The 25000-nt window shown below is 43.8% G+C and overlaps 2 protein-coding genes across 3 annotated transcripts in view; both read right to left on the bottom strand.

Moving 5' to 3' along the window:
* Positions 1–3789, bottom strand: part of corin (corin, serine peptidase) — a 92937-nt gene extending 89148 nt beyond the window's left edge. The window contains exons 1-3 of the mRNA XM_052100861.1: positions 3700–3789; positions 3477–3541; positions 2973–3117 (exon numbers count right to left, since the gene is read on the bottom strand). Of these exons, the coding sequence (XP_051956821.1) occupies positions 2973–3093 (121 nt within the window). The 5' untranslated portion in view covers positions 3094–3117; positions 3477–3541; positions 3700–3789. The remainder of the gene's footprint in view (positions 1–2972; positions 3118–3476; positions 3542–3699) is intronic.
* Positions 3790–11665: 7876 nt separating this feature from the next.
* nfxl1 (nuclear transcription factor, X-box binding-like 1) overlaps positions 11666–25000 on the bottom strand; it is a 22912-nt gene continuing 9577 nt past the window's right edge. Inside the window, exons 7-23 of one of the 2 annotated variants that reach the window (XM_052100864.1) lie at positions 24819–24980; positions 24599–24699; positions 24022–24136; positions 23812–23936; positions 23594–23716; positions 23245–23335; positions 19528–19648; positions 19290–19449; positions 18545–18636; positions 18206–18227; positions 17645–17782; positions 17370–17536; positions 17146–17215; positions 16689–16793; positions 16453–16539; positions 12248–12301; positions 11666–12163 (exon numbers count right to left, since the gene is read on the bottom strand). In XM_052100864.1, coding sequence (XP_051956824.1) covers positions 11960–12163; positions 12248–12301; positions 16453–16539; positions 16689–16793; positions 17146–17215; positions 17370–17536; positions 17645–17782; positions 18206–18227; positions 18545–18636; positions 19290–19449; positions 19528–19648; positions 23245–23335; positions 23594–23716; positions 23812–23936; positions 24022–24136; positions 24599–24699; positions 24819–24980 — 1937 coding nt within the window. In that variant the 3' untranslated portion in view covers positions 11666–11959. Of the gene's footprint in view, positions 12164–12247; positions 12302–16452; positions 16540–16688; positions 16794–17145; positions 17216–17324; positions 17537–17644; positions 17783–18205; positions 18228–18544; positions 18637–19289; positions 19450–19527; positions 19649–23244; positions 23336–23593; positions 23717–23811; positions 23937–24021; positions 24137–24598; positions 24700–24818; positions 24981–25000 lie in introns of those variants that run through there. The other variant, XR_007968296.1, reaches the window with a different exon arrangement.

Genomic DNA, 25000 nt, shown 5'->3' with positions numbered 1-25000 from the left:
ACCGGCCCGTCTGGCACCAGCAACCATGCCACGCTCAAAATTGCTTAAATCACCTTTCTTTCCCATTCTGACATTCAGTTTGGAGTTCAGGAGATTGTCTTGACCAGGACCACACCCCTAAATGCATTGAAGCAACTGCCATGTGATTGGTTGATTAGATAATTGCATAAATGAGAAATTGAACAGGTGTTCCTAATAATCCTTTAGGTGAGTGTATGTGGGTATATAAGGCGATCCAGAGCCTGAGACCAAGAAAGGCACCGGACAGAGATGATCTCCCCAGTGAAATGCTGAGGGGGGGGGTGTTTGTGCACAGACTGCCCTACATGACATCATAACAACAGTCTGGACCACTGGGCGGGTTCCGCAGGATTGGAAGGATGCCCTGGTGGTCCCTCTCTTTAAAAAGGGGGACAGCTCAGATTGTAACAACTATAGGGGCATCTCACTCCTCCGGGAAAGGTCCTGGCAAGGATTCTTCAACATCGCCTTGCCAGGCACGCTGAGGAGAGACTTGCGGAGCCCCAGTGTGGTTTCAGGAAAGGGCGGTCTTGCACAAATGCCATATTCTCGGTCCGTCTGCTACAGCAGAGGTGTAGGGAATTCCAGCAAGACCTACAGTCTCTGCTTTATTGACCTGGTCAAGGCCTATGATACCATCAGTAGGCCTGGGCTCTGGGTTGTTCTTCGTGCTTTTGGAGTCCCAGACAGGTTGCTCGCGATCATTAAGGAACTTCATGTTGGGTAAAACTACGTGGTCGGGAGTCGGAGCCATTCCCTGTTCACCTTGGCGTGCGACAGGGACGTCCTCTTGCTCCCACATTATTTAATATCTATTTCGACCACGTGGTTCATGAAGCCTTCGATGGCTGTACCGGAGGAATTTCCATCTGGTACAGATATAATGGGAGGTCGATCGATGCCCGGGTGCGGTCAAGGGATGCTCCCTATTGGTCAACCACATTATGTATGCTGATGATTGCTGCTCACTCAGAGGAGTTGGAGGCACTGCTGATGAACCTGGAGCTTGCCACTAAGAGATGGGGCCTTACCATCAGCCCCACCAAAACAAAGCACCTGCCTGAGTATTATGTACCATCGGACACGCCACCCCCACAGCTCCCAATTGGTGATGGGGCAGTTGTGGAGGGAGTGGAGTGTTTTCCATACCTGGGCAGTGTGCTCATGACCAGCTCTGGTTTGACAGCAGAGGTCTTACTCCGAATCAGTCGAGCAGCATTATCTTTTCATCGGTTGCGTAACGCTGTGTGGAAGCTACCCGGTTTGTCGCTCCGCACAAAGCTTCAGGTATTCTCGAACACGGTCATTCCCTCCCTTCTCTACGCTTGCGAAACGTGGACCCCCCTAATGGAACATCATCGCCGGTAAGAAACATTTAGGCTGGCCTGCCTAAGATCCATCCTGGGTTTAACCAGGCTGGATTGTGTGAGGAGCTCACAAGTCTTTGAAAGATGTGGACAAAGTCCCATCAGTGAGCTCCTACGGCAGGCAAGGTTGCGTTGGCTGGGTCATGTAGCCCGCATGCCTGGCCATCGCATGCCTAAACAGTTTTTGTTCGGCCGGATAGAGGGGGCTAAGCGGGCGCAGCACGGGCTGGAGAAGAGATGGAGTGATGTGGTACAGGAGGATGTGGAGCTGAGTGGACTTGCCGATGACTGGTACCAGCGGTGTCAATATCGGCCTCTTTGGAGGAGGCTTGTGAAGGATGCTACTGGCCAGTTGGAGGCAGTCGCCCTCCAACAACAACGGAGCGCAGGTGGTGCATCAGCCAGTCATCTCAGTCTGTCGACCCGTGTCACCTGTTGGATCTGTCCCATGACCTCCTGCCAGAGGGCGTTCGACACGTCACTGCCACTTAGTGGCGAATGTTGTTGTTGTTGTTGTGTATATATGCATGTGTGTGTGTATATGCGAGTGCGTGTGTGTGTACGTGAGTGCATGTGTGTGTATGTGAGTGCATGTGTTGTATATATGTGAGTGTGTGTGCGTGTATATATGCGAGTGTGTGTGTATGCGAGTGCGTATGTGTGTGTGTGTATGCGAGTGCGTGTGTGTGTATGCGAGTGCGTGTGTATATGCGAGTGCGTGTGTATATGCGAGTGCGTGTGTGTGTATATGCGAGTGCGTGTGTGTGTGTGTGTGTGTGTGTATATGCGAGTGCGTGTGCGTGTGTATATATATATGCGAGTGCGTGTGTGTATATATATATACGTGTGCGTGTGTGTGTGTATATATGTGAGTGCGTGTGTGTGTATATGCGAGTGCGTGTGTGTGTGTGTGTGTGTGTGTGTGTGTGTATATGCGAGTGCGTGTGTGTGTGTGTGTATATATATATGCGAGTGCGTGTGTGTATATTCGAGTGTGTGTGTGTATATTCGAGTGTGTGTGTGTGTGTGTGTGTGTATGTGCGAGTGTGTGTGTATGCAAGTGTGTGTGTGTGTACGTGAGTGCGTGTGTGTGTATATATGTCTGTGTGTGTGTATGTGAGTGCATGTGTGTGTGTATGTGAGTGCATGTGTTGTATATATGTGAGTGTGTGTGTATGTGAGTGCGTGTGTGTATATATGTGAGTGTGTGCATGTGTGTGTATATGCGAGTGAGTGTATATATGCAAGGGTGTGTGTGTTTATGTGTGTGTATATGCGTGTGTGTATGTGTGTGTATATATGAGAGTGCGTGTGTGTATATATGCGAGTGTGTGTATATATGCAAGGGTGTGTGTGTGTATATGTGTGTGTATATGCGAGTGTGTGTGTATGTGTGTGTATATATGAGAGTGCGTGTGTGAATGTGAGTGCGTGTGTGTGTGTGTGTGTGTGTGTATGCGTGTGTGTGTGTATATATGCGAGTGTGTGTATATATGCGAGGGTGTGTGTTTGTGTGTATATATGTGAGTGAGTGTGTGTGTGTGTGTGTGTGTGTGTGTGTGTGTGTATGCAAGTGTGTATTACCTGTGAGCGTGAGCAGCAGCACACATACACACACGAGGCCGCACACACACGGCAGCAGTATGAAGAGCAGCAGACGAAGGTGTTTCCCGCAACGCTCCTTGTGTGTGAACGCTTCACCCATGACCAGCTCATCTGACACACACACCTGAAGACACAACAAAAAGTGTGTGAGTGTGTGTTTGTGACTCTAGTCAGTGTATCATGTAGCTGTGTGTGTCTCAGTGTGATGATTGACAGAAGTGTCACAGGTTTTCAGAAGAATGTCAATCAGAACAATAACCCTTTATTAATGTTATTAAAGTCAATCATCATAACTGTTATTCGGTCCCTTTAAGGTCAGGATATTTAAAAAATAAATAAATAAATAAACAAATAAACAATCTTAACAGATGTTTTATTAATGTAGAGTTATATTAAAGTGTATTAATGTCCATAATAACATAGATGTTTAAACAGAACATGTGAAATGACACTGTGGAGTTTGATGGTGTCCGCGAGTCTCACCGGTGACGGACTGAAGATCAGCTCGCGCTCCTCCGGTAACAGCAGCAGATCACCGACTGATCAAACTGAAACCAGACCAGATCCACGGACACAGCACAAAAATACATTATACACAGATGCGCCATGCGACTATTTATATCCAGGTATTTATGCTTCAGAGTTTCCACACGCGTTATTTATAGGCGCACAGCAATATGACAGAAACTCACTGAATCATACTTACCGAAACTTCTGCGGAGCCTCTTCCACCGCCAACAAACACCGTCCGTCTGAACACGAGCGTGTCTGCGCGCGTCCGGCGCAACACGCGCTCATTTATAACTCCACCCGACAACAGAGAGAGAGAGGGACAGAGAGAGAGAGAGGGACCGAGAGAGAGAGAGAGAGAGAGAGAGAGAGAGAGTGGGACAGTGAGAGAGAGGGACAGAGAGAGAGAGAGGGAGAGAGAGAGAGGGACAGAGAGAGAGAGAGAGAGAGAGAGTGGGACAGTGAGAGAGAGGGACAGAGAGAGAGAGGGAGAGAGAGAGAGAGGGAGAGAGAGAGAGAGTGGGACAAAGAGCGAGAGAGAGCGAGAGAGTCTCAAACAACACTCCTTCAAACTACAGAGAGTTATTTATACCTTCAATGAAAAACACTCATGTTAAAAATATAAATTATCTCCATCAGAGTCTCCGTACTACAAGGACAATCATTTTGATCAGCTTCAGATGGAAACCAGCCAATTCCAGACTCAGGGGAATGTGATGTTATGTGGGGATCTAAATGCAAGGACAGGTTCAGAACCAGACATTATAGATACACACGGGAATAACCACATACTGAAAGCCAACATACATCTAACCCCCACCACTACAACACGGAACAATCCGGACAGTACAGTCAACAAAAACGGTAAGGAGTTATTGTGTCTCTGTTGAGGCCTGGGTCTGTATATGCTTAATGGTAGCATCCGAGGGGACTCTTTAGGTCGATTCACATACTGCTCAGCTCTTGGGGCTAGTGTAGTCGACTATGCCATTACAGACATGGACCCCTCCTACAGACGTGCATTCACTGTCAGACCACAGTCTACCTTATCAGACCACTGTCAAATTAATGTTCCTAAAGTCAATCCAACACCATAGAACAGACCAAGAGCCCAGCAACCTGTTCCAACATACAAATGGTCCCCAAAATATAAGTCTGAATTCCTTAGTGCAATTAGCTCCAAAGAAATGTCCAACCTAATCAATAGATTTAAAATAACACGGTTTATGGCGTAAAATCCACAGTGCAACAAATAAATTATATTTATCTGGGAGTCACGTGGCTCCATGCGGGGGTCGGACATGTGAACGGCAAGCTCTGCACACTTTGCTAGTTTTTAAAACTTTTCGTGTCATAAACCGGTGAGATTCGATACACCCTGCTACATAACTGTTCAATGGAGACAATATGGAAAAGAATTCAAAATCCTCTGGAGACATTAAAACACAGTTCCGTGCTCAAGCTGAAACCCCAGACAGGGCCGCAGATCAGGGACTCAGTTTGGACGTTGCGCGGGAGAACTTCAGTGTCAACTGGCGAGCATGACTGTGATGCTGAAGAAAGTTGTTACTAACTCAGAGAATCTTGCTGTAATATAAGGGATGGAAAGCTTTCTTGGAAGAACCACAACATTTCTTGTTTCCAGACTTCGCGAATTAGACAAGAGAGAAATGTTTTCGATTAAGAAATTCTTAAATCAGAGGAAGGTCACTTTTATACTGATGATTCCGGCCAAGTTGAGAATAGATATTAAGGATGGCCACAAAATATTTACATGTCCTTCATAAAGCCTATGGAATGAGTAAGCCATTTGGTGATTTTCATGTTGCTGCCTAGACGGCCTGACTCTCTGAACATTGACCTGATTGTCTGAAGAAGCTGGGTGCCTTTTTGTGTTGCTTCCGCCTAACGGCTGGAGATTTTTTTGTGGAATAACACTCCTTCAAGAAACGTTTGTATCGACGGAGGGTCACTTTGTACTAAAGTTCCTGGCCAGGTTGAGAATTGATGCTAAGGATGGCCAGAAATTATTTACTTCTCAACAAGCGATGTACTTCATAAAGCCTATGGAATAATTAAGTCATTGTATGGCAGTCGCTTTGCAGTCTAGTGGACCTGACTCACTGAACATTTACCTGACCGTCCGAGGAAGATGATTGCCTGTTTTGTTTCTTTTTGTGCTGGTTCTCGGATCATTACCTCGTTTCTTGTATGCTGCAATCAGCTAATGTTACTCAATCTACACCACGCTATCGTTCAGGTAGAACTATTCTTTCCACCACTAAAGATAGCTTCACTAATACTCTTCCAGATCTATCTCATACACTCAATAAACCCCAAAGCCCAGAAAAACTTGATGAAATAACAGAAAATATAAATGCAGTCTTCTCTAGCACTCTTGATATTGTCGCCCACTTCGATTAAAGAAAATTAAAGAAATAAGCCCTGCACCATGGTACAATGATCACACTCATGCTCTCAAGAGAGCTGCTCAGAAAATGGAGCGCATGTGGAAAATTACAAAATTAGAAGTATTTCAGGGTGTATGGAAGGATAGTGTCTGTAGCTACAAACACGCACTCAAAGCAGCCAGGTCAGCATATTTTAGTAAACTCATAGAAAATAACCACAACAATCCTAGATGTTTATTCAGTACTGTGGCTAAATTGGTTAGGAATAAAGCCTCAACAGAACCAGATATTACATCACAGCTCAAGAGTAATGACTTCATGAATTTCTTTACAGATAAAATTGAAATAATCAGAAATAAAATTATGGAATTATGCAATCATCTGTCATAGCACCTCAGAAAACTGTCTCACATAATTTTCAATCCTTCACTGTCATAGGTCATGAAGAGCTAACAAAACTTATCGAAACATCAAAAGCCACAACATGTTTGTTAGACCCTATACCAGCTAACCTCTTAAAAGAGGTATCCCTTGTAATATCAGAACCTCTTCTTAATATCATTAACTCCTCGCTTTGCTTAGGACATGTCCCAAGAAACTTTAAAATGGCAGTTATCAAACTGCTTATTAAGAAGCCACAACTTGATCCTGGAGAACTGGCTAATTATAGACCGATTTCAAATCTCCCATTTATGTCAAAAATACTAGAAAAGGTAGTATCCTCCCAAATATGTTCATTTCTACAGAGAAATGGTTTATACGAAGAATTTCAGTCAGGATTTAGGCCTCATCACAGTACAGAGACTGCATCAGAGTTATCAGAGTTATAAATGACTTGCTCTTATCATCTGATCGCGGCTGCATTTCTCTTCTAGTGCTTTTAGATCTTAGTGCTGCATTAGACACGATAGATCACGACATTCTCTTGAATTGGCTGGAGAATTATGTTGGCATTTGTGAGTTGCATTAGCAAGTTTAGGTCATATTTAGCAGACCGCTACCACTTTGTCTATGTAAATGAGGAATTGTCAAACCAAACAAAAGTAAAATATGGAGTGCCACAGGGATCAGTTTTAGGGCCTCTGCTGTTCTCCATGTATATGCTTCCACTGGGAGATATTATCAGGAATCGGGGAATAAGTTTCCACTGCTATGCCGACGATACACAACTTTATATTTCTTCAAAACCTGATGAGATTTCACAATTCTCTAAATTAGCAGCACGTATCAATGAAATAAAAGACTGGATGGCCAGATATTTCCTTCTACTCAATTCTGACAAAACAGAGGTACTAATTACTTGACCAAAAAACTCTAAAAATAAGCCACTACAATATAATTTGACTCTCGATGGATGTTCTGTTACATCATCTTCAACAGCGAAGAACTTAGGTGTTATATTTGATACCAATCTGTCCTTTGAAAATCAAATTACCAATGTTTGTAGAACAGCATTCTTCCACCTCAATATTGCTAAATTAAGGCATATGCTCTCTGTTGCTGATGCCGAAAAACTAATTAATGCGTTCATGACCTCAAGACTAGATTATTGTAATGTATTACTGGGAGGATGTCCAGCAAAATCAATAAATAAACTTCAATTGGTTCAAAATGCAGCAGCCAGAGTGCTAACAAGAACCAAGAGATATGATCATATTAGCCCCATTTTATCATCGTAACATTGTTACCTGTTAAATTCCGTATTAATTATAAAATTCTGTAACTACATACAAATCTTTGAATGGTCTAGCTCCGCAGTACTTAAGTGATCTTCTACCACACTATATTCCATCAACTTCATTACGATCACACAATTCTGGCCTGTTAATAGTTCCTAGAATATCAAAATCCACAAAAGGAGGAAGATACTTTTCATATTTGGCTCCTAAACTATGGAAGTTAGTTCTGAGTACTATTCGGGACTCACACACACTCTATTTAGCCAGGAATACACCTAATTAATCCTTCAACTCACAATTAGGCTGCTTTAGTTGGGTCTGCCAGAACCAGAAACAGTGATGATTATCTGTAACTCTGCAATAAATTGAATGGCATCTATGCTTATATTATTTAATTTGTTTCCCTGTCTCAACCTCAGGACTCCTATCCTGAGGTCACCAGAACCGGCTGGATCCAGCACCATTCCTGCTTCATGTTGCTGAATGATGATGACTAAATGCAGCCGGTGCCAGCCAAACATCACTTCAGTCTATTATGATGGACTTCAGAGGATGAACTGATGCCAACTCCAAACATAAGACATGGGATACTTCAAATGCCATTGCCTGAACCTTGGATTAAGGAGGGACCACACCGAACCTCGCCGAAATTACCGGCCAGGTTGAACTGCATTTCACATCCCTGATCTCTGCCTGCATCACCTCGGTCTATTGATGGACTACGATCTTGAAATGGAATGCATAGACTAACACACACACACACATACACCAATAGCGACAGGGTTATTAATACAACTATTATTTAATTATTTTTAAACACTATTAAGAATCGTATTTTAACTAATTACACAATGATGATTCATCGACATTATATACATTACAGTTTTATCTTCTGTTAATACCTGATCTTCTGTAAAGCTGCTTTGAAACGATGTGTGTTGTGAAAGGCACTATACAAATAAAATTGACTTGACTTGACTATTCTTTGTGTTTATTCTTCCTATTGGCTGGAGTTTGTTTTGTGGAGTATTCTTTGAAGGACATTGGAAGGTTTAGGTCATATGCTGCACTCATGAACATTCGGCTCACTGAATATTCGTTTGACTATCCGAGGAAAGTGAACAGCCCTTTTTTTATTTTGTTTTGTGAAGGATTGCACCTTTGGGACAGTTATGTGAAGGAATCTACACATTCTTTATGTTTATTCTGTCTATTGGCTGGAGTTTGTTTAATATATTTTCTTCTGTTGTGTTATTCAGTTTCACGAAATTTTTATAGAAACAAAGACTTGAGCAATCCGACGGCAAAGTTGTTGTGGTGGCTCTTGTAGGCGTACATAGACTGTTTGAGTTTAGAGGGATGGACGCCAGTTGGCGCTGTTGTGCACGGGGTTAATGCGCAAATATTTCTTGCCCTGAATAGCTAAAACTCCACCTTCCGCGACAAAATAATATTATATCTGTATTTCAATCGGGTCAATTCTCTGAGGCCATCAGATGACATTCGGTGCTTCAGCACTTTTAATATTCCCTTCCAACTCCATGAGTTCTTGTTCTTTGGATGTTTTGATGAACGAGGCATACTGTATGATCCGCCCCTAAGAACCACCTTAAGTACCTCCCAAGCCACGCCCACAGAGGATACTGAGGACCAGTTGATCTCCATATAAACATTGATTTCAGCCTTTAACATTTGTTGGAAATAAGGATTTTGCAAAAGGGAAACATTAAAGCGCCAACTACATGATTTCTTTTTCTCCATATGTGGCAACACCTCTAAACTCAGCAGGGCGGGATCTGAGACTGTTTCTAATTGAGCAATCAACAACAGATGAAATGATGGAATTAGATATAAAATCTATTCTAGTATAAATCTTATGGACTGATGAAAAGAATGTATAGTCTCTACTCGATGGGTTTAAAAGATTTTTACCCATCCTGTGAAGCGTCAGTGTTGCTCTAGAGGACTTACACACTTTTGCTTCACAATGATCAAGGACTGAGTCCATCAATCGATTAAAGTCTCCTCCCAATATTATATCATGAGGGGTTCCAGCGGCTTGCAACATCCCTTCAAGATCTATAAAACAGCCCTGATCATCAACGTTAGATGTGTAAATATTAGCCAAAATCAACCTTTGCCCCAGAATTTCTGCTAAAACAATAATTACTTTTCCTATTTTATCTTTAATCTGTTTGAGACATTTGAATTGTAGATGTTTATTTATCAATGTAATGACTCCCCTGCTCTTACTTGAGCCAGCACTATAGAAAGCAAGTCCACCCCATATCTGCCCAAATCGTTCAGCTTCCTGCGGGGAAAGATGCGTTTCTTGAAGAAGCACTATATCATATTTCTTGCATTTAAGAAAAGAAATAACCTACCTATGGGGAAGTGGACTGCCCCAACCCATTCACATTCCACGTAAAGAGAGACAATACACTCATAATAACATCTGACATTTTGACATGTGAGAAAAAAATCGATTGTGTGTCAAAAATAAAATTATAAAAGACCACATTTCAACATAAGTGCAATCAATACTCGGCTGCATACAGTTTCACACAATGACTCACTCCAGTGACTTTATGAAGGACATTGCTTGCTGTGGGCATGTAAATGTTTTGCGGCCATCTTTAGCATCTATTCTCAGTTTGGCCGGGAACATCAGTGCAAAAGCGATCTTCCACTGATGTAAGAGTTTCTTGCATTCCTTGAATCGATCATGTTTCTCTCGTCAAATACACAAAATCTGGAAACAAGTAAATGTTGTGGCTCTTCCAAGAAAGCTTTTGTTTACTCCTCGCCTCACGTAACACGAGATCTTTATCGGATGATCTCAGAAATTTGGCCAGAATTAATCGGGGTCTGTCTCCCTCATTGGATGTCCGAGATCGCTCGATTTCCAGCTTATGGCCTGTTATGCCGAGCAGACTCGGGAAGAGCTTGTCTAGGAATTTTACCAGGAATCTAGGAATCTCGGCCGCCTTCGTGCTCAGGAATTCCAACAATTCTAATGTTGTTTTGCCAGTTATGAGTCTCAAGGGTTTACAACTTTTCCCAATTGCGCTCCAAGTCCGTCTTGGTCGCTAGCGGATTAGCAGCTAATTCCCTCTCTGATGACTCCAGATAATCTCTTTCTCAACATCTGCCACTCTTGTAACCCCCACAGTGAATTTTGTCTCCATAGCAGTGATCGATCGATGCATTACAGCAAGATCTTCGAAGTTAGTAACAACCTTCGTCAGCATCACAGATATATTGGACAGTTGACGCTGAAATCTCTGCCACCGCAAAGTCCAAATTCAGTCCCTGGCTCTTGGCCTGTTGCTCAGGAGCCTCAGCTTGAGCACGTGTCTTTTAATGTCTCCAGAGCCCCAATTATGGAATTAACTCCGATAAAGAGTTGTTTTACTAGTTGAAATGTAATTTTTGATATCAGGAATGTGTCTGCGAGTAATAGAGTCATTGAATGAAAGTCCTGTGCAAATGTAATTACTGATATAGAAAAGAAATAGGATCTGACTTCAAGTACTCTCTCAATACACAACTTCAGTTTCCTTATTATATTCAATTAAGTAATTGTCAACCAGATGTGTGTAGTTTTATTTCTTTTAATGTATAGTTTATTGGGAGGCTAACACACTGTCTGCAATTTTCTTGTGTCATTGAACGGTAGTTAGCTTTCAAACTAGTTACCATAGTACCGTTATTCAGTGGTTACTTCAGCAGTGAACTGAACAAACGCATCAGTGATAAACACTTTTCATCAAGGACGTCCCACTGGGAGAACAGAGGCAGGATAATTGTCATTTTTACACATACAGAGCACTAAACTGGGGATGTGGCGGCACTTCCAGCACCACATCGATACAACTATTAAAAGATGTCACGATACCAGTCCTTCTAACTAATGTACCATTTGTTACAAAAAAAAGTACTTGTCTGTTCAAAGTATCTACTGTTTCAATCAAAGATTCAAGACTTCTTATGGCCTTAAATACGGAAATGTACGCAAGACCGCTAAATGTGTACGTCCACATTCAACTTTTCCAAACTCACTGACCACATCAATGTGATATATTAATGACAAATGTGTTTATTTTCAATGGTTAGAACATCATCATCCAAATCTTACACAAGGAATCTTTTCATAATGGAAATTAAATCTAGGCGCTTTAATAATGGAAATAACGAAAATCACACTTGTCATTGTGTCAAATATAACAGATTTCATGAATTCTACATAATATTCATAGATCTAGTTATTTGAATTATCTTTGCAGTTTCCTTTATGAATGAAAAAGTGAATTAGTTTATATAGAGAACTGAAAGAAAACAAATCGACACTCAGGAAACACATTTACTATAGTGTGTTCTCTCTCTCCGTCATCTCATTGGTCAGCTGCAGAAGATAGAATGCTGCAACAGCCAATAGGATGCCACAGATGGGCACCAGCAGGCGGTTCTTATATTTGAGCCATGCCCCTTCTTCTGTCTCCACCTCAGTGACTCTCCTGTTCTTCTTTCTACGTCCTTTCTGTCGTTTCTCAAACGCCTCGAGCTCCGCCTGACATACACACACACACACATCTGTGTGATGATGTTTCACATATCATGTTTGATATTCGTGTGTTTGGACATCTCGTCTTACCTGCTGTTTTCTCATTTCTTCCTCCAGAGCGGCTCTTTCCTCTGCTGCACGAGCCTGAAACACACACACACACAAACTATTGTCAAGTAACAGTTTCTCTAAGTTTCCCACTGTGCTGATGGCAGTGTGCGAGAGTGTGTATGTGTGAGTGGGTGTATGTGTGTGAGAGTGCGAATGTGTGTGTATGTGAGTGAGTGAATGTGTGAGTGTGTGTGTGAGTGAGAGTGAGTGAATGTGTGTGTGAGTGAGAGTGAGTGAATGTGTGTGTGAGAGTGTGTGTGTGAGTGCGTGTAAGATACACATGGTGCGTGTGAAGCGTCCCATGCAGTAGTACTGCTTGCCGTATTGTGCTCTATGCTTGCTACTCTCTGCTTAGCCTCCTTGATAGAAGGTGAAAAGAGGAGCAGAGTGTGTAAGTCTCTTCATGCTAGTACAGCGCCTCTCCACCACCAAGACTCCTGCAGTGCCTCCTCGGGGCCACACACGGAAACTGGGTATCTCATGGTCCCAGGCTAAACTACAGGAGATCTCGGAACTGCAGTGGGCCCCAGAGACGAGGTGTGCAGGCCCACCACTGTGTGGACATGCCTTGGTTCCCATCAACCACTGTCCCAGCTATGGGCAAATAGCTCCACTGCCTTGTGGTAAGTCTATTGAGATTAAGGGAGCGCACCCTGACAGAAATCACTGCGCTGGCGGTGTGCAATAGGTGGGCCTTAACAAACAAAGGACCTGGCAGCCTCCTGCAGCAGAGATGTGGGACCAGTTGTCCCTGGACCACCTTGCCACTGGATTTACCCCATCATGGTGAAGATAGTGCTACTGGGGATGGTGCACTCCCTGTGGCACTTTAAAACCCTTGCTTATAGGTTGAAGTCTGACGGCGATGGGGTGTCTGGCAACGGGGGCAGGTACGAATGGATGGGAGCTCCTAGTCAGAACTCTGCACGATTGTGGCACAGGGTATTTGGTCGCTAGCAGCTGGGACTGAGTAGCAGTTGTTTTCGGCAGACCCCTGTATGACTGAGCAACCCTATTTAGGAACCACACTGCTCAGGGCCTAGAAAAGGTGGCTTTTACAAACATTAATAACAGAATTAAATAGAACTTATAAAATGTTATAAATTAAAAATGTTATAAAAGGTTATCACACCTATCGGGTCATTCCACTACTGCGGTCATAATAAGAAGCAATATAACCTAAAATTGGCAACATGGAATGTAAGGACTCTCCTAGACTCGTATGGCATCTCTGACAGGCCTCACCGGAGAACAGCTCTGATTGCTGCTGAGCTAAGGCGCTACAACATTGACATTGCTGCCCTGAGTGAGACCAGGCTCCTGGATAAAGGCTCTCTAACAGAGGAAGGGATGGGTTACACCTTATTCTGGAAAGGTTTCCCCACAGGTGGACAACATCTGCCGATCAAGAACCAAGTCTCACAGAAACACTGTTGGTATTAAAGAAAGGCTAATGATCCTCCGTATCCCCCTGGCAAAGAAGCGCTACGCAACACTTCTTAGTGCCTATGCACCAACTTTGCCATCTGAGAACGAGGCCAAGGAATGCTTTTATCAGACACTGAATGAAGCTCTTTGCCGGATCCGTAAGAGTGACAAGATCCTCTTGCTTGGGGACTTTAACGCTAGGGTGGGAGAGAACAACAGGATATGGGATGGAGTACGAGGTAGGCATGGTATTGGCAGGGTGAATGGAAATGGCATGAGGCTACTTACTCATTGTTCTGAGCATAACCTCACCATAACCAACACCATCTTCCAGCAGAAGGCCAAGTATAAGACTTTGTGGATGCACCCTCGCTCTAAACATTGGCATTAGATTGACTTCATCATTGTGAGGCGTAGTGACATCAAGGATTTTCACATCACCCCTGCCATGAGGGGCGAAGAATGCTGGACTGACCATCGGTGTCCCCCTCTGTGGTTGCAAAAGCCCAACAAAAAGAAGCTAAATTGCAACCACTTGGGAAGCAAAGAAGCCAGAAGTGAGTTCCAACGCCTCTTAGCTGAGAAGCTGAGGGAGCTGGAACCTTGTCTGGACCCAGAAAACACAGTGGACCAATAGTGGACCTATATCAGCTCGGCGCTTTACGATGCAGCAGCCACCAAGACTGGTTTGACAATAACTCACACCATCCATAACTTGCTTAAGGATATACACAAAGCACATGGGGCAACTTTAGATTACACTACATCCACCAGCACCAGGCAGCATTGGCAGGAAGCTTGAAGAAATGTGCAAAAAACAACACAGGCCATTAAGAATAAGTGGTGGACTGAAAAGGCACATGAAAGGCAAATTACATGCATCATTTTTATAATGCTGTCAAAACCATATACGGCCCAAGAAATCACTGTCACGTTTCTGAAGACAGCTGATGGTCTGAAGCTTCTGAAGGATCAGGATAGTATCCTGTTGAGGTGGGCTGAACACTTTGACACCCTGCTTAATCAGGACTCCCATCCATGACCTCAGTCTAACACCAACCTTCCAGGAGGTTCTGTCAGCTGTCCGTTCCCTTAAGAACAACAAGTCCCCTGGCGAAGATAATATCCCTGCTGAGCTACGGAAGGAGGGTACATGTGTAGGCACACCCTCTACCAGTACATTATGAAGGCCTGGACTGATGAGATCATCCCACAACAATGGAGAGATGCAAACATTGTTATCATTTATAAGAACAAGGGTGACCGTGCCATTTACGGCAATAGTAGGGGCATATAACTTCTTTCTGTTGATGGTAAGGTCTTGGCTAGTTGCATCAGAGACTCATCAGTAACATCACCGAGTCAATGGTGCCTAAATCGCAGTGTGGATTTCGGAGGAACAGGAGTATGGTCGACATGATCTTCACAGTCCGGCAGCTTCAGGAAAAGTGCCGGGAGCAACATCAGGACCTGTTTATGGCCTTTGCCGACCTCTCCAAAGCTTTTGACACTGTGCAAAGAGAGCTCTTATGGGATGTCCTCCTCAGGTTTGGCTGTCCCAATAAATTTGCTAACATCCTCCGCCAGTTCCACAATGGGATGAATGCTCGGGTGACCTTCAGTGGACAAAAGTCAGAGCCCTTCCTTGTACGCACAGGGGTGTGTGCTAGCACCAATGCTCTTTAGCATTATCCTCTTGGTGTGTTACCAAGACTCTCCACAATGAGATTGAGAGCAGCAGTGGTGCGGCAGAGGATTTAGACTAGATAGCAATCTCTTTAACATCAGGAGGCTCCACGCTCCACTAAACTCAGTAGAGAGCGAGTCCTGGAGCTGCAGTATGCAGACGAATGTGCTTTTGTGGCCCATATTCCAGAGGATCTCCAGTCCAGAGCTTACAGCAGGATGGGGATGACTGTCAACACCACCAAGACAAAAGTGGTTCGCCAATGGAGTACAACTGTCTGTAGTGCCATCCTTCAAACATCTGGGGAGTATTCTCGCAGAGGATCACGGCATCAATAGCGATATCCAGAGCCGGATTAAACTGGCCTTTGGGAGACTTTGGCACCGAGTATTTACATTTACATTTATGCATTTGGCAGACGCTTTTATCCAAAGCAACTTACAGTGCGTTTATTACAGGGACAATCCCCCCGGAGCAACCTGAAGTTAAGTGTCTTACTCAAGGACACAATGGTGGTGACTGTGGGGATCAAACCAGCGACCTTCTGATTACCAGTTATGTGCTTTAGCCCACTACGCCACCACCACTCCTATAGAGTATTTGAGAACAAGAATCCTCATCCCTCCACAAAGGTCATTGTATTTCAAGTGAGTGTGTGTGTGAGTGTGTGTGGCTTCAGGCTCGTGAAATGGAATCTGTGATCATTAACCCTCATCTGGGCTGGAAAGTGTGTGTATGTTTGTGCTGTTTTAGACTTTCACACACTCTTTTTGTCTGAGCCAAAAGAATCAATGACCCAGCAGTGGATTTTATGGCCCGTCACCATGACAACAGTTCCTGTGTCTTTCTACACATTTACTCCAGAATCCTCTGGCAGCCATGACACTAAATGTGTGTGTGTACTGCAGAAGTGACTAAACGTCTCTATGTGGTCAATCAGAGACGTAATCAATTACAAAAATGATTCATAAATAAAATATTTGAAATGTTAGGGTTATTCTATAGTACTTACAACTGGCTTTAAATAAAGAGAATGTGTGTATGTCCTCATTTAAATGTGTGTTGTTACCTCGGCATGTTTCTTCTGCTGCTCTCGACACATGTGATCACACATGACCAAATCATCCTCCAATCTCACACGAGAACATGGGAACTCCTGGACGGACACACACAGTAACAACAGGATTAATACAGCTGTCATCTACACTGTTTGCTAAAAGCATCATATAGTGTTCTTGAGTCAGTAGCATGTGATTCAGTGTAAATACATTTATTTCTCTTTATATCGGCTGTCTGTGTTTGTACCTTCTTAATCCTCTTGCAGGGACACTTCACCTTCACCTTCTGAACGCAATTCAGTTCACAATCACCTGAGTGACACAACAGCTTACAGCGATGCCCACAACTCACCTACACACACACACACACACACACACACACACACACACACACACACACAACATGCATGAGAGCAGTCTGTATGTGTGCTGCTCCCCATTAACATGTAAATAACGTCTTTATGAGTTCAGTGTAATTCAGTAAGTTTCATGACATGTGTCATGTCACAGACATGTCTGTGTTTGCTGAAGTAAACATTTGAATATTAAGAATCATTGAACCGTGTCATGAAGAGTTAGTCAAATAAAACGGTTCAATCCAGTTTTAACATGAAGACATGAGCACAATGCCATTTATGAAATGTTTCAATCTTACAGAAAAACACAACATTTCCTAAAACAGACACACTGAAGTATTTCAGGACCTGTTTGGGACATTGATTCTGACAGGAGCTCAGCAGCTGTTTGCCTTGATCATCAGCAGACGTGAACTTCCTGCAAACACATTCAGTTCAGTAAAGATCAGATGAAAGAATATTACATAGCAGAGTTTTACAGCGGAACGCTGCTGACAATGAAAATGAAGAAAACTCGAGCTGACGACCTGCAAAACACTCTGACGAACATCAAACACGTGCGTGTTACTCACAGGCACTCGATATAGAGGTTTGAGATCTTGCAGTGACAGCGCTGGCGGATCATCTGTGTGCAGGGGGGGCAGTTACCATGGTGACAGGGAAGGGCACAAGGATGGGTACAGCCTGCAGGACGGGGCTTTGAACAACCCTCCTCACACTGCACACACTCTTTACCAGCCTACACACACACACACACACCATCATGAGCACTGAAACAGACTGTCTAAAGTAAACATAACACACAGTTGCTGCATTTGTTCACACACACAGTAAAATGTTTATTTACCTTCTTTCTATCTGAATGTGGCGCAGCAGTCACACGGTGGCACTCCAGACTGCACGTGTGGTTACTGCACGATAAAGCTCGTCCACATGCACGTTTGCAGGAGAACGGCCCACGAGCATGACATGGAACCGGACTCACCTTTAACACACACACAAACACACACACACACACACTCTGCTGAAGCTCTACATGTCTGTATTTTTGACTCTAGTGATAAAAGAGCTGCTGATGACACCCGTGAACACTTCACTGATAGTCTAGAACATTGATTCCTGTCCCACACCAACAGTACACGTGTCCTCAATCTAACACACCTGACATGGACACGTCAGATCAGAGACACACAGATTGTGCTGGAATCAAGAGAGATTTCTCTAGAATCACAGTCTGACTGCTCTTATAATGTGTGTGTGTTTATGAGCCATTCACCTCCGACCCGACATTTCAGCACTAGAATAGTTTGACCTTCAGTTTTATCTGAAGAATGGGAGATTAAAGACCTCCGTTTATCAGCTGCAGAGAGAAACTAACCAGACACAGTGTGTGTGTGTGTGTGTTCACCTCATGTTCTCCCAAACAGCTTCTGTGGAAAGAAACAATACACATGTTGTTGTAATTTAAAGCAGAACACACACACACACAGAGCAACAAATGACATCATTCAGTTGGATTGACTTTAAACACGCACACAAAGACTCTTTACATTCACCTTTGAAAAGACTGTTTGCTTTGAGGCCTGGAGTGTTACTGACACTGAGCGGATTGTGTTAAACACACACTAATGTACGACCAGAGTGTGTTTGCCATCTGTCCTAACATACTGTAACACACATCAGCCAAAAACATGTTCCCAGTTTGTCTTTAAACATGCAACAGTGATACCTGCAGTGTGTTACTTACATTGGTATGGGTGCCAAGCAGGGTGGGCAAGGTAGAGCTGTGCACACAAATGCAGGAGTTACCGGTTGTTCCCACGGACCCGCCAACAGCGTCTGAGACACACACACACACACACACACACACACACAGTGGAGCAGGTGAGGTAGAGGTAACACCCTGTGTGCACTGGACATGAGCGTCAGAACCCCATTATAATCAATGATGCGGCCTACACTTGAAGCGTGTGTCCCGTTGCACTTTGTGCCGCACGCGCTGGAGCTACTACACAAACAGTTTAGGATGATGACACGTCCAGTGCAGAGCGCTTAAACCGCTGCGTCACGTCTACGTGTAGACAGGTTAGGGTTAATTTAGGGTTGTCCCAGTTTCAAAAATCAGCACAAATTTCCAACAGCGGTGATATTTCCTGCGTCTTCACACCAATTTCAATGCCACAGCAAAAGCTGAAATGCAATTAAACAAATTAAAGATGACTGCTCGCTATCTCATTTCAGTCCAAAAGCACCAAACTAACGATGTCAAAGCTCATGAATATTAATTCTGACATTACATCATACTCAACCTGTAATGTTACCGGACCTAATTAATATTCATGTGCCAACCCTTCACTGTAGCAGGATTTATAATTATGCCACGCTGTATAAAGATGCTACCAACAAAACAGAAATCACATCGTTGTTTTCCACATTTGACAGCCCAATGAAGGTGAAGAGGAAGAAGAGGCCATGAGGGGTGTTAATCGTACCCGGCCATTGGTTTTAACCAGCACATTGTCATGACATGGCGCTGGGCAGAAGTGGGCACAATCTGGTAACGGACGTTGGCAGGGCTGCTTACAGGGCGGACATGAGCCGAAATGACACCTGTGCTGCTCCAGAGATGAATGATGACAGGACGGAGGTTTCCTACAGACAGAGAGAAGTTTTGTGGTATTACTGAACAGAACCAGACTCTTATAATCCTGTTCAAGTGTTTGTGTGTACCTGCAGAGTTCTTTACAGCGCGGCGGTTTAGTGCTTCTTTCTCTTCCACAGGGAACAGAGATGGACGTGGAGCCGCACTCACAGCGAACTTCCACCATCTCCGGACACGGATAACAGCTCCCTGAAACACACACACACGCGAGTCTTGTGCCGTTCACCGCGATCACATGTTTGTGTAGTAACGACAGGTGTGACCACGGTCTCGGTTCACGGCTATGAGAAATCAGCTTTTACAGAAAAGAAAGTGTTGATGAATTCAAGCGTGCAGTTCTCTGAATGAAGATTTGACATTTAACAAACCAGCACACGAGATAACAGTCGTCTGCCAGATAACACTGTTGATCCAGACACACATTTGTACACAATCTGCATTCGGCACATTCGAGAGGGACTGAAAGGGAGCATGAATGATCCACGAATAATGAATCAAGGGGAGATAACCTCCCCATTACCTTTCCTTCCACACACACACATGAGAAAAGGTCACTGCAATATTAACAGATGAACTGGACTCTAACTGGGGTCACAGGAAACAGTTCTGACTGAGGTTTGCATTACTCCCACATGAGTGACAGACAGGAAACGCTCCCGTTTGCTCCGGGCACAGGAAACGCTCCCGCAGGTCAGCCGTTATGGCAGATTGTGCTGCAGATGGGGAGAGACATTTGGTTCTCGATCAACATCATGCAGGGCCTGTTGCTGGATGGGAGAACACGTGCGTTCATGTAGTCTGCAACACGTTTGACTGTCAGCACACTTCTGGTCAATGCTTACACAGGAAGAGACTCTGAGTGACATCACTGGGTTCATCTGCTTGTTACTGCAGTGCAACTCCATTATAACGGCAGACGCAGTCCAGAGGTTCATGTGTTGCTCACAGCAAACATCAGAACAGGGAAGACACGACTAAACTGGGACACATGGGACAAACGTTCTTTACAGTGTTTTGTCTGGGTGATCTAAACTTCGAGTATTTTATTACAGTAGCAACAACGTCTCTGGAAGTGACGATTTTATTCTAACACATGGGATGGAAACGTGGCTTCAGTCGCTTATTGTTTTTGTGATATTCAGATTTTTCGCATAAATTAACTTGACAGCTTGGATTGAAACCCAGATAACGAGTTTCTGCAAATCACTCTAACTTCAGTCAACCGGACTGTCAACGAATGGGTTACTTTTGTGTTCAACTAAATTAAAGTCAAAGGGGTTTGGAATTACATTTCTTTAGGGTGAAAAAAAAGAGCATTTGTATTTCCCACCTGTTTGAAACGTCTCATTTTGAAAATGGTGTGTCTGTGATGTCACGAGACAGTTGTATTACAAACATGTGTCATCATACCCTTGGCACCGCCCAGTGGCACAGAGACAGACAAGGCCGAGTGTGACCAACTATTCCTGAACATCAAAGGGGACCATCTGGACCATTTTAAAATTATTTGTGCATATAGATTGCACAGACGTCTTTGACCATTATCATGTCTATCGCAATGATTTTAAAAGACGTGGTGTCAGTTACAACTCAGAAAAGGAGACCCTGTTGGGCTTCATTCAGCTGCTCTGTGTCATGCTGATCTTCCGACCATCTGCGCTGTTGTTAAATGTTGGTGTAAAGATTCACTAGCAGGGCATCTTTGACCGCTTGGATGCGTTTCTGGCGGTCTGCGCCTCAGTGCACCTATGTGTGTGCGTCATGTTTTACCATGCTATGGACTGTGTATGAGCGAATATCAGTTCTTGTGAACCTGCCATAATACGATTCAGCGTTGCAAAGGAACGGCTATTGAAGAACGGGGCAGTTAAAACATTTGGACTTAACAGCAAAGCCACGAGTTAACGGTTTCATTCATGAATATTTCAAATGGCTGTTTGATAGTTATGCTGCTCGTGCTTGAGTGAACTGTAATATATTTGGATCCCATGCATTGGATATGCGTTGGGTGTAAACGCTGAAATTTAGATTTATAATGTTGTGGAGCTTGTTCTTTCTCTTACAATTGAGTTTCAAATATGTGTATTCAAGAGGTTATCCAATGTTAGCCAATCAGAACAGTGGGCGTTTGCACTGAAGTTTAAAGGAGACGCTGAAACCGAGTGTTCAGAGAGAGGGCCAGAAACAGGGTGAAAAATGATCATTTCAAGGCTCCAGACTAACTTTTCCACTGGTTGCACTGGTGCTACCAACTTTCTCAGTTGGTCGCACCAGCATATGATTTGGTCGCACCTTTTTTTTTTCTGCTATATGCCATGGGATTAATCAATGCATGCTAATGAACAGTGGTCTTAATCTGCATACCCTAGTTTTGCACTGATGTAAAAAGACTGACAGTGACACAAGACCTCATGTTAGCAAAATGTTTTAATCTTTTAACTATCAAATCAAAAACTATTATAAAAACATTTATGTTTTTAACGTTTGATATATAATTTTACTGTCTTCACAGCTGTTCAACCCCGGAGGAAATGTTTTCAGCCGTCTTTTTCATGAGATTGTCTGCTATCACTCCTATAAATTGGGCACAGGCCATGTCGTTGGCATAAGTGGGATTAACATTCAACCCGTTCTTTTTCATCAGTATAATTTCTGATTTGAATTTTGTGAACGGGAGTTCCTCTTTGCTATGTTATAAGCAGTGTTAAATTTTATAATCATTTCCTTTTCCTCTGTCGAGCGATTACTCTCATCTAACCGCTGAAAAGACGTAGGAAGGGGCTCGGTGTTTCGTGAGACACACCGGTCCCTACAGGTTTGATGTTTTTTGCTTTCATTGTGCAGTTTAATAGACTCAATCTTAAATTGCGTAGACCCTGTAACAAATTTAGAATGACCTGCAATGGATGGGCCACACTGTTTACAGTACAAACAATGCATGGCATTAGCCTCGTATGGCAACCACGGGTACTGTCTAAGTCATTGCTGCTGGAAGTTGTGCCTTTCTTTTTCCTTTGCTCACTCGGTTCCTCCCTGTCCGCACCTGTGCTCTCGTCATCAGTTGTGTCTGTGTGCTGGCTCGTTGGCTGGTCCTTTCCACCAGCATCCTTGACTTCCACACTTTGTTTTTTAAAGTATTCAGCAATTGACCTTTTCATTTTAATTCGTGAATTCGGAATTGGCGCGTTTCACTATCAGTGTGCAATGCGCGTGACGTGTACGTTGTTTATAAATAAACTGCACGTTTCTTGCGGAAGAACACTGTAGCCGGAGCTACTTCTCTCCGTTAATGTCTATGGCGAGTCACTCAGGCACTGGGCAGCATCGCAGCCAAGCCAAGCCCGGGATAAAATAGTCAGAATATAAACACTTATTATAGGCGTACCGTAGTGATTCAGGATAAGTCAAAAACACGATTTGGAAAACGGATTCATGATGTACTCGTTCATTTTGAACATAAGTTACGGACTGCAGCAGCTGCTGTTGATACAACGGGGTTCTGTTGCGCGAGCGTCCACTCGCACAAATGCGACCACATAAAATTTGAACTCGCACATTCTCAAAAAATGGTCGCATATGCGACCATTTTGGTCGCAGTCTGGAACCCTGCATTTATTACTTTACTGAACAAACTTTACGGCCATTATCAGTGGACCTCAGGGAAAAGTATAAACTGATACAAAATAGCATTTCAAGAGCCCTTTAACAGCAGGTGTATCACAGGCCTGAATATGTGTGTGTGCGTTTATGAATGAGTGTGTGTGTGTGTGCATATAATTGTTCACCTTGGTGACACACTGATGGACATTTGTGATTTCTGCAGCCCAACATTCGACCGCAGTTCAGGTCACATGGGGGGCAGTTACCAGGGCAACACTGCAAAAGACACACACAATCATGTTAGCAAGACACACACAATCAATGACAGAAAGATAATCAGATGTGTGTGTGTGTTTCAGATGGACATGAAGTGTGAATAAGTCCTCAGTTGAATGCGTGTGAGTGAGTGAGTGTGTGTGTGTGAGTGAGTGCGAGTGTGTGTGTTTGAGAGAGACAGTGTGCGTGTGTGTGTCTGAGTGAGTCAGTGAGTGAGTGTGTGTGTGTGTTTGTGTGAGAGAGTGTGTGTGTACCAACCTTTCTCTTGCACTGGTGTCGGTTGCAGGTTCGAGTCTTGTTGCATTTGGACTCACACAGATATTCTTTATGACAGGGCAAGAGTTTACTGTAGCGACCGCAGCGACACGTCTTCTCCACCTCCTGTACACACACACACAAAGGTTAATTCCCTCTAACCCGTGAGCTGTGCAGCTCTGTGTGTGTGTGTGTGTGTGTGTGTGTGTGTGTGTGTGTACCTGTCTGCAGGTCTCACAGGCTCCTCTATGGCAGCGCATCGAGCAGGTGTGTAAAGCACAATCCAGCTTCTTACCGCAGGTGTCGCCGCAGGTGGGCACATCAACCGTACACGGCAACACACTCTCTGAAACACACAAACACACTGAATGAACACAACAACACTAGCACACTGAACACCCATTAAACACACTGTGTGTGCGTGTGCTTACTAGACTTGCCGCAGGAACACGAGCGGTTTCCTGCACGAGGACATTCTCCACACACGCCAGCATGACACACACGCTCACACGTGTGATTCCCACAGGACAGCGGACGACCGCACACCTGCATACACAACACACAAGTTACACACACGACAGAACTGATGTTTCTGGCCATCTTAGAAACCCTTTGATCTAAAGACTTCAGGTGAAATGCTTTAACTTAGTTTTGCACACAAATATAAATGTCAAATATCTTAATAAAATAACAATTTAACTGTATAAATATATTAGAGTTGAAGCACCAATCCGAAACTACACAAACAACAGGAAATACAACATCTGATTCACAACATCATTCCCATACATGTGATTTCATAGTTTAGATGACTTATTCTTACATGGTGAAAACAGTCACATGATATAAACCTGTTTTTGACCAATGAATTTCCTTAACTTTCCAGGCCTGAGAAAAACCATTTCTAAAATCCTCTCATATTTCCATGACAGAGAATGGAACAGTAATGAGTGTAGATTTATAAACAGATGCACAAAGAGAGAGGTCAGAGGTCAGTGGTGAAGACACCTGATCACAGTGCCACTCTGGACTGGCACACGGCCGCTCTGCCCGCTGCGCTCCACACGCACACGCCTGCGCACTGACCCTAGGACACGCCGAGCACTGACCTGATGAAAGACACAGAGAGAAAGCTGTGTGTGTGTGTGTCTATTTGAATCTGTTGTGCTGCTGCAATAATCAATTGAAAACATCTGATAAAGAGTAAAAGTGTAAATGTGTGTGTTACCTGCATGACAGGTGTTTGTGCAGGTGTGTATTCTGCATGGAAGCGTCCGGCCGCAGGTCTGTGTGCAGCTCCACGCTTTAGCACTGCAGCGACGCGGGACACGAGACGATTTCCCACACAGACACGACACACTCACCATCTTTGGACAGGGAGGACATGGACCTGACACACACACACACACA

This window comes from Xyrauchen texanus, chromosome 31, assembly GCF_025860055.1.
Source record: "Xyrauchen texanus isolate HMW12.3.18 chromosome 31, RBS_HiC_50CHRs, whole genome shotgun sequence".
Lineage (NCBI taxonomy): Eukaryota > Metazoa > Chordata > Actinopteri > Cypriniformes > Catostomidae > Xyrauchen > Xyrauchen texanus.
The sequence above is the reverse complement of the archived record's forward strand: the minus strand, read 5'-3'. Positions and strand labels throughout refer to the sequence as shown.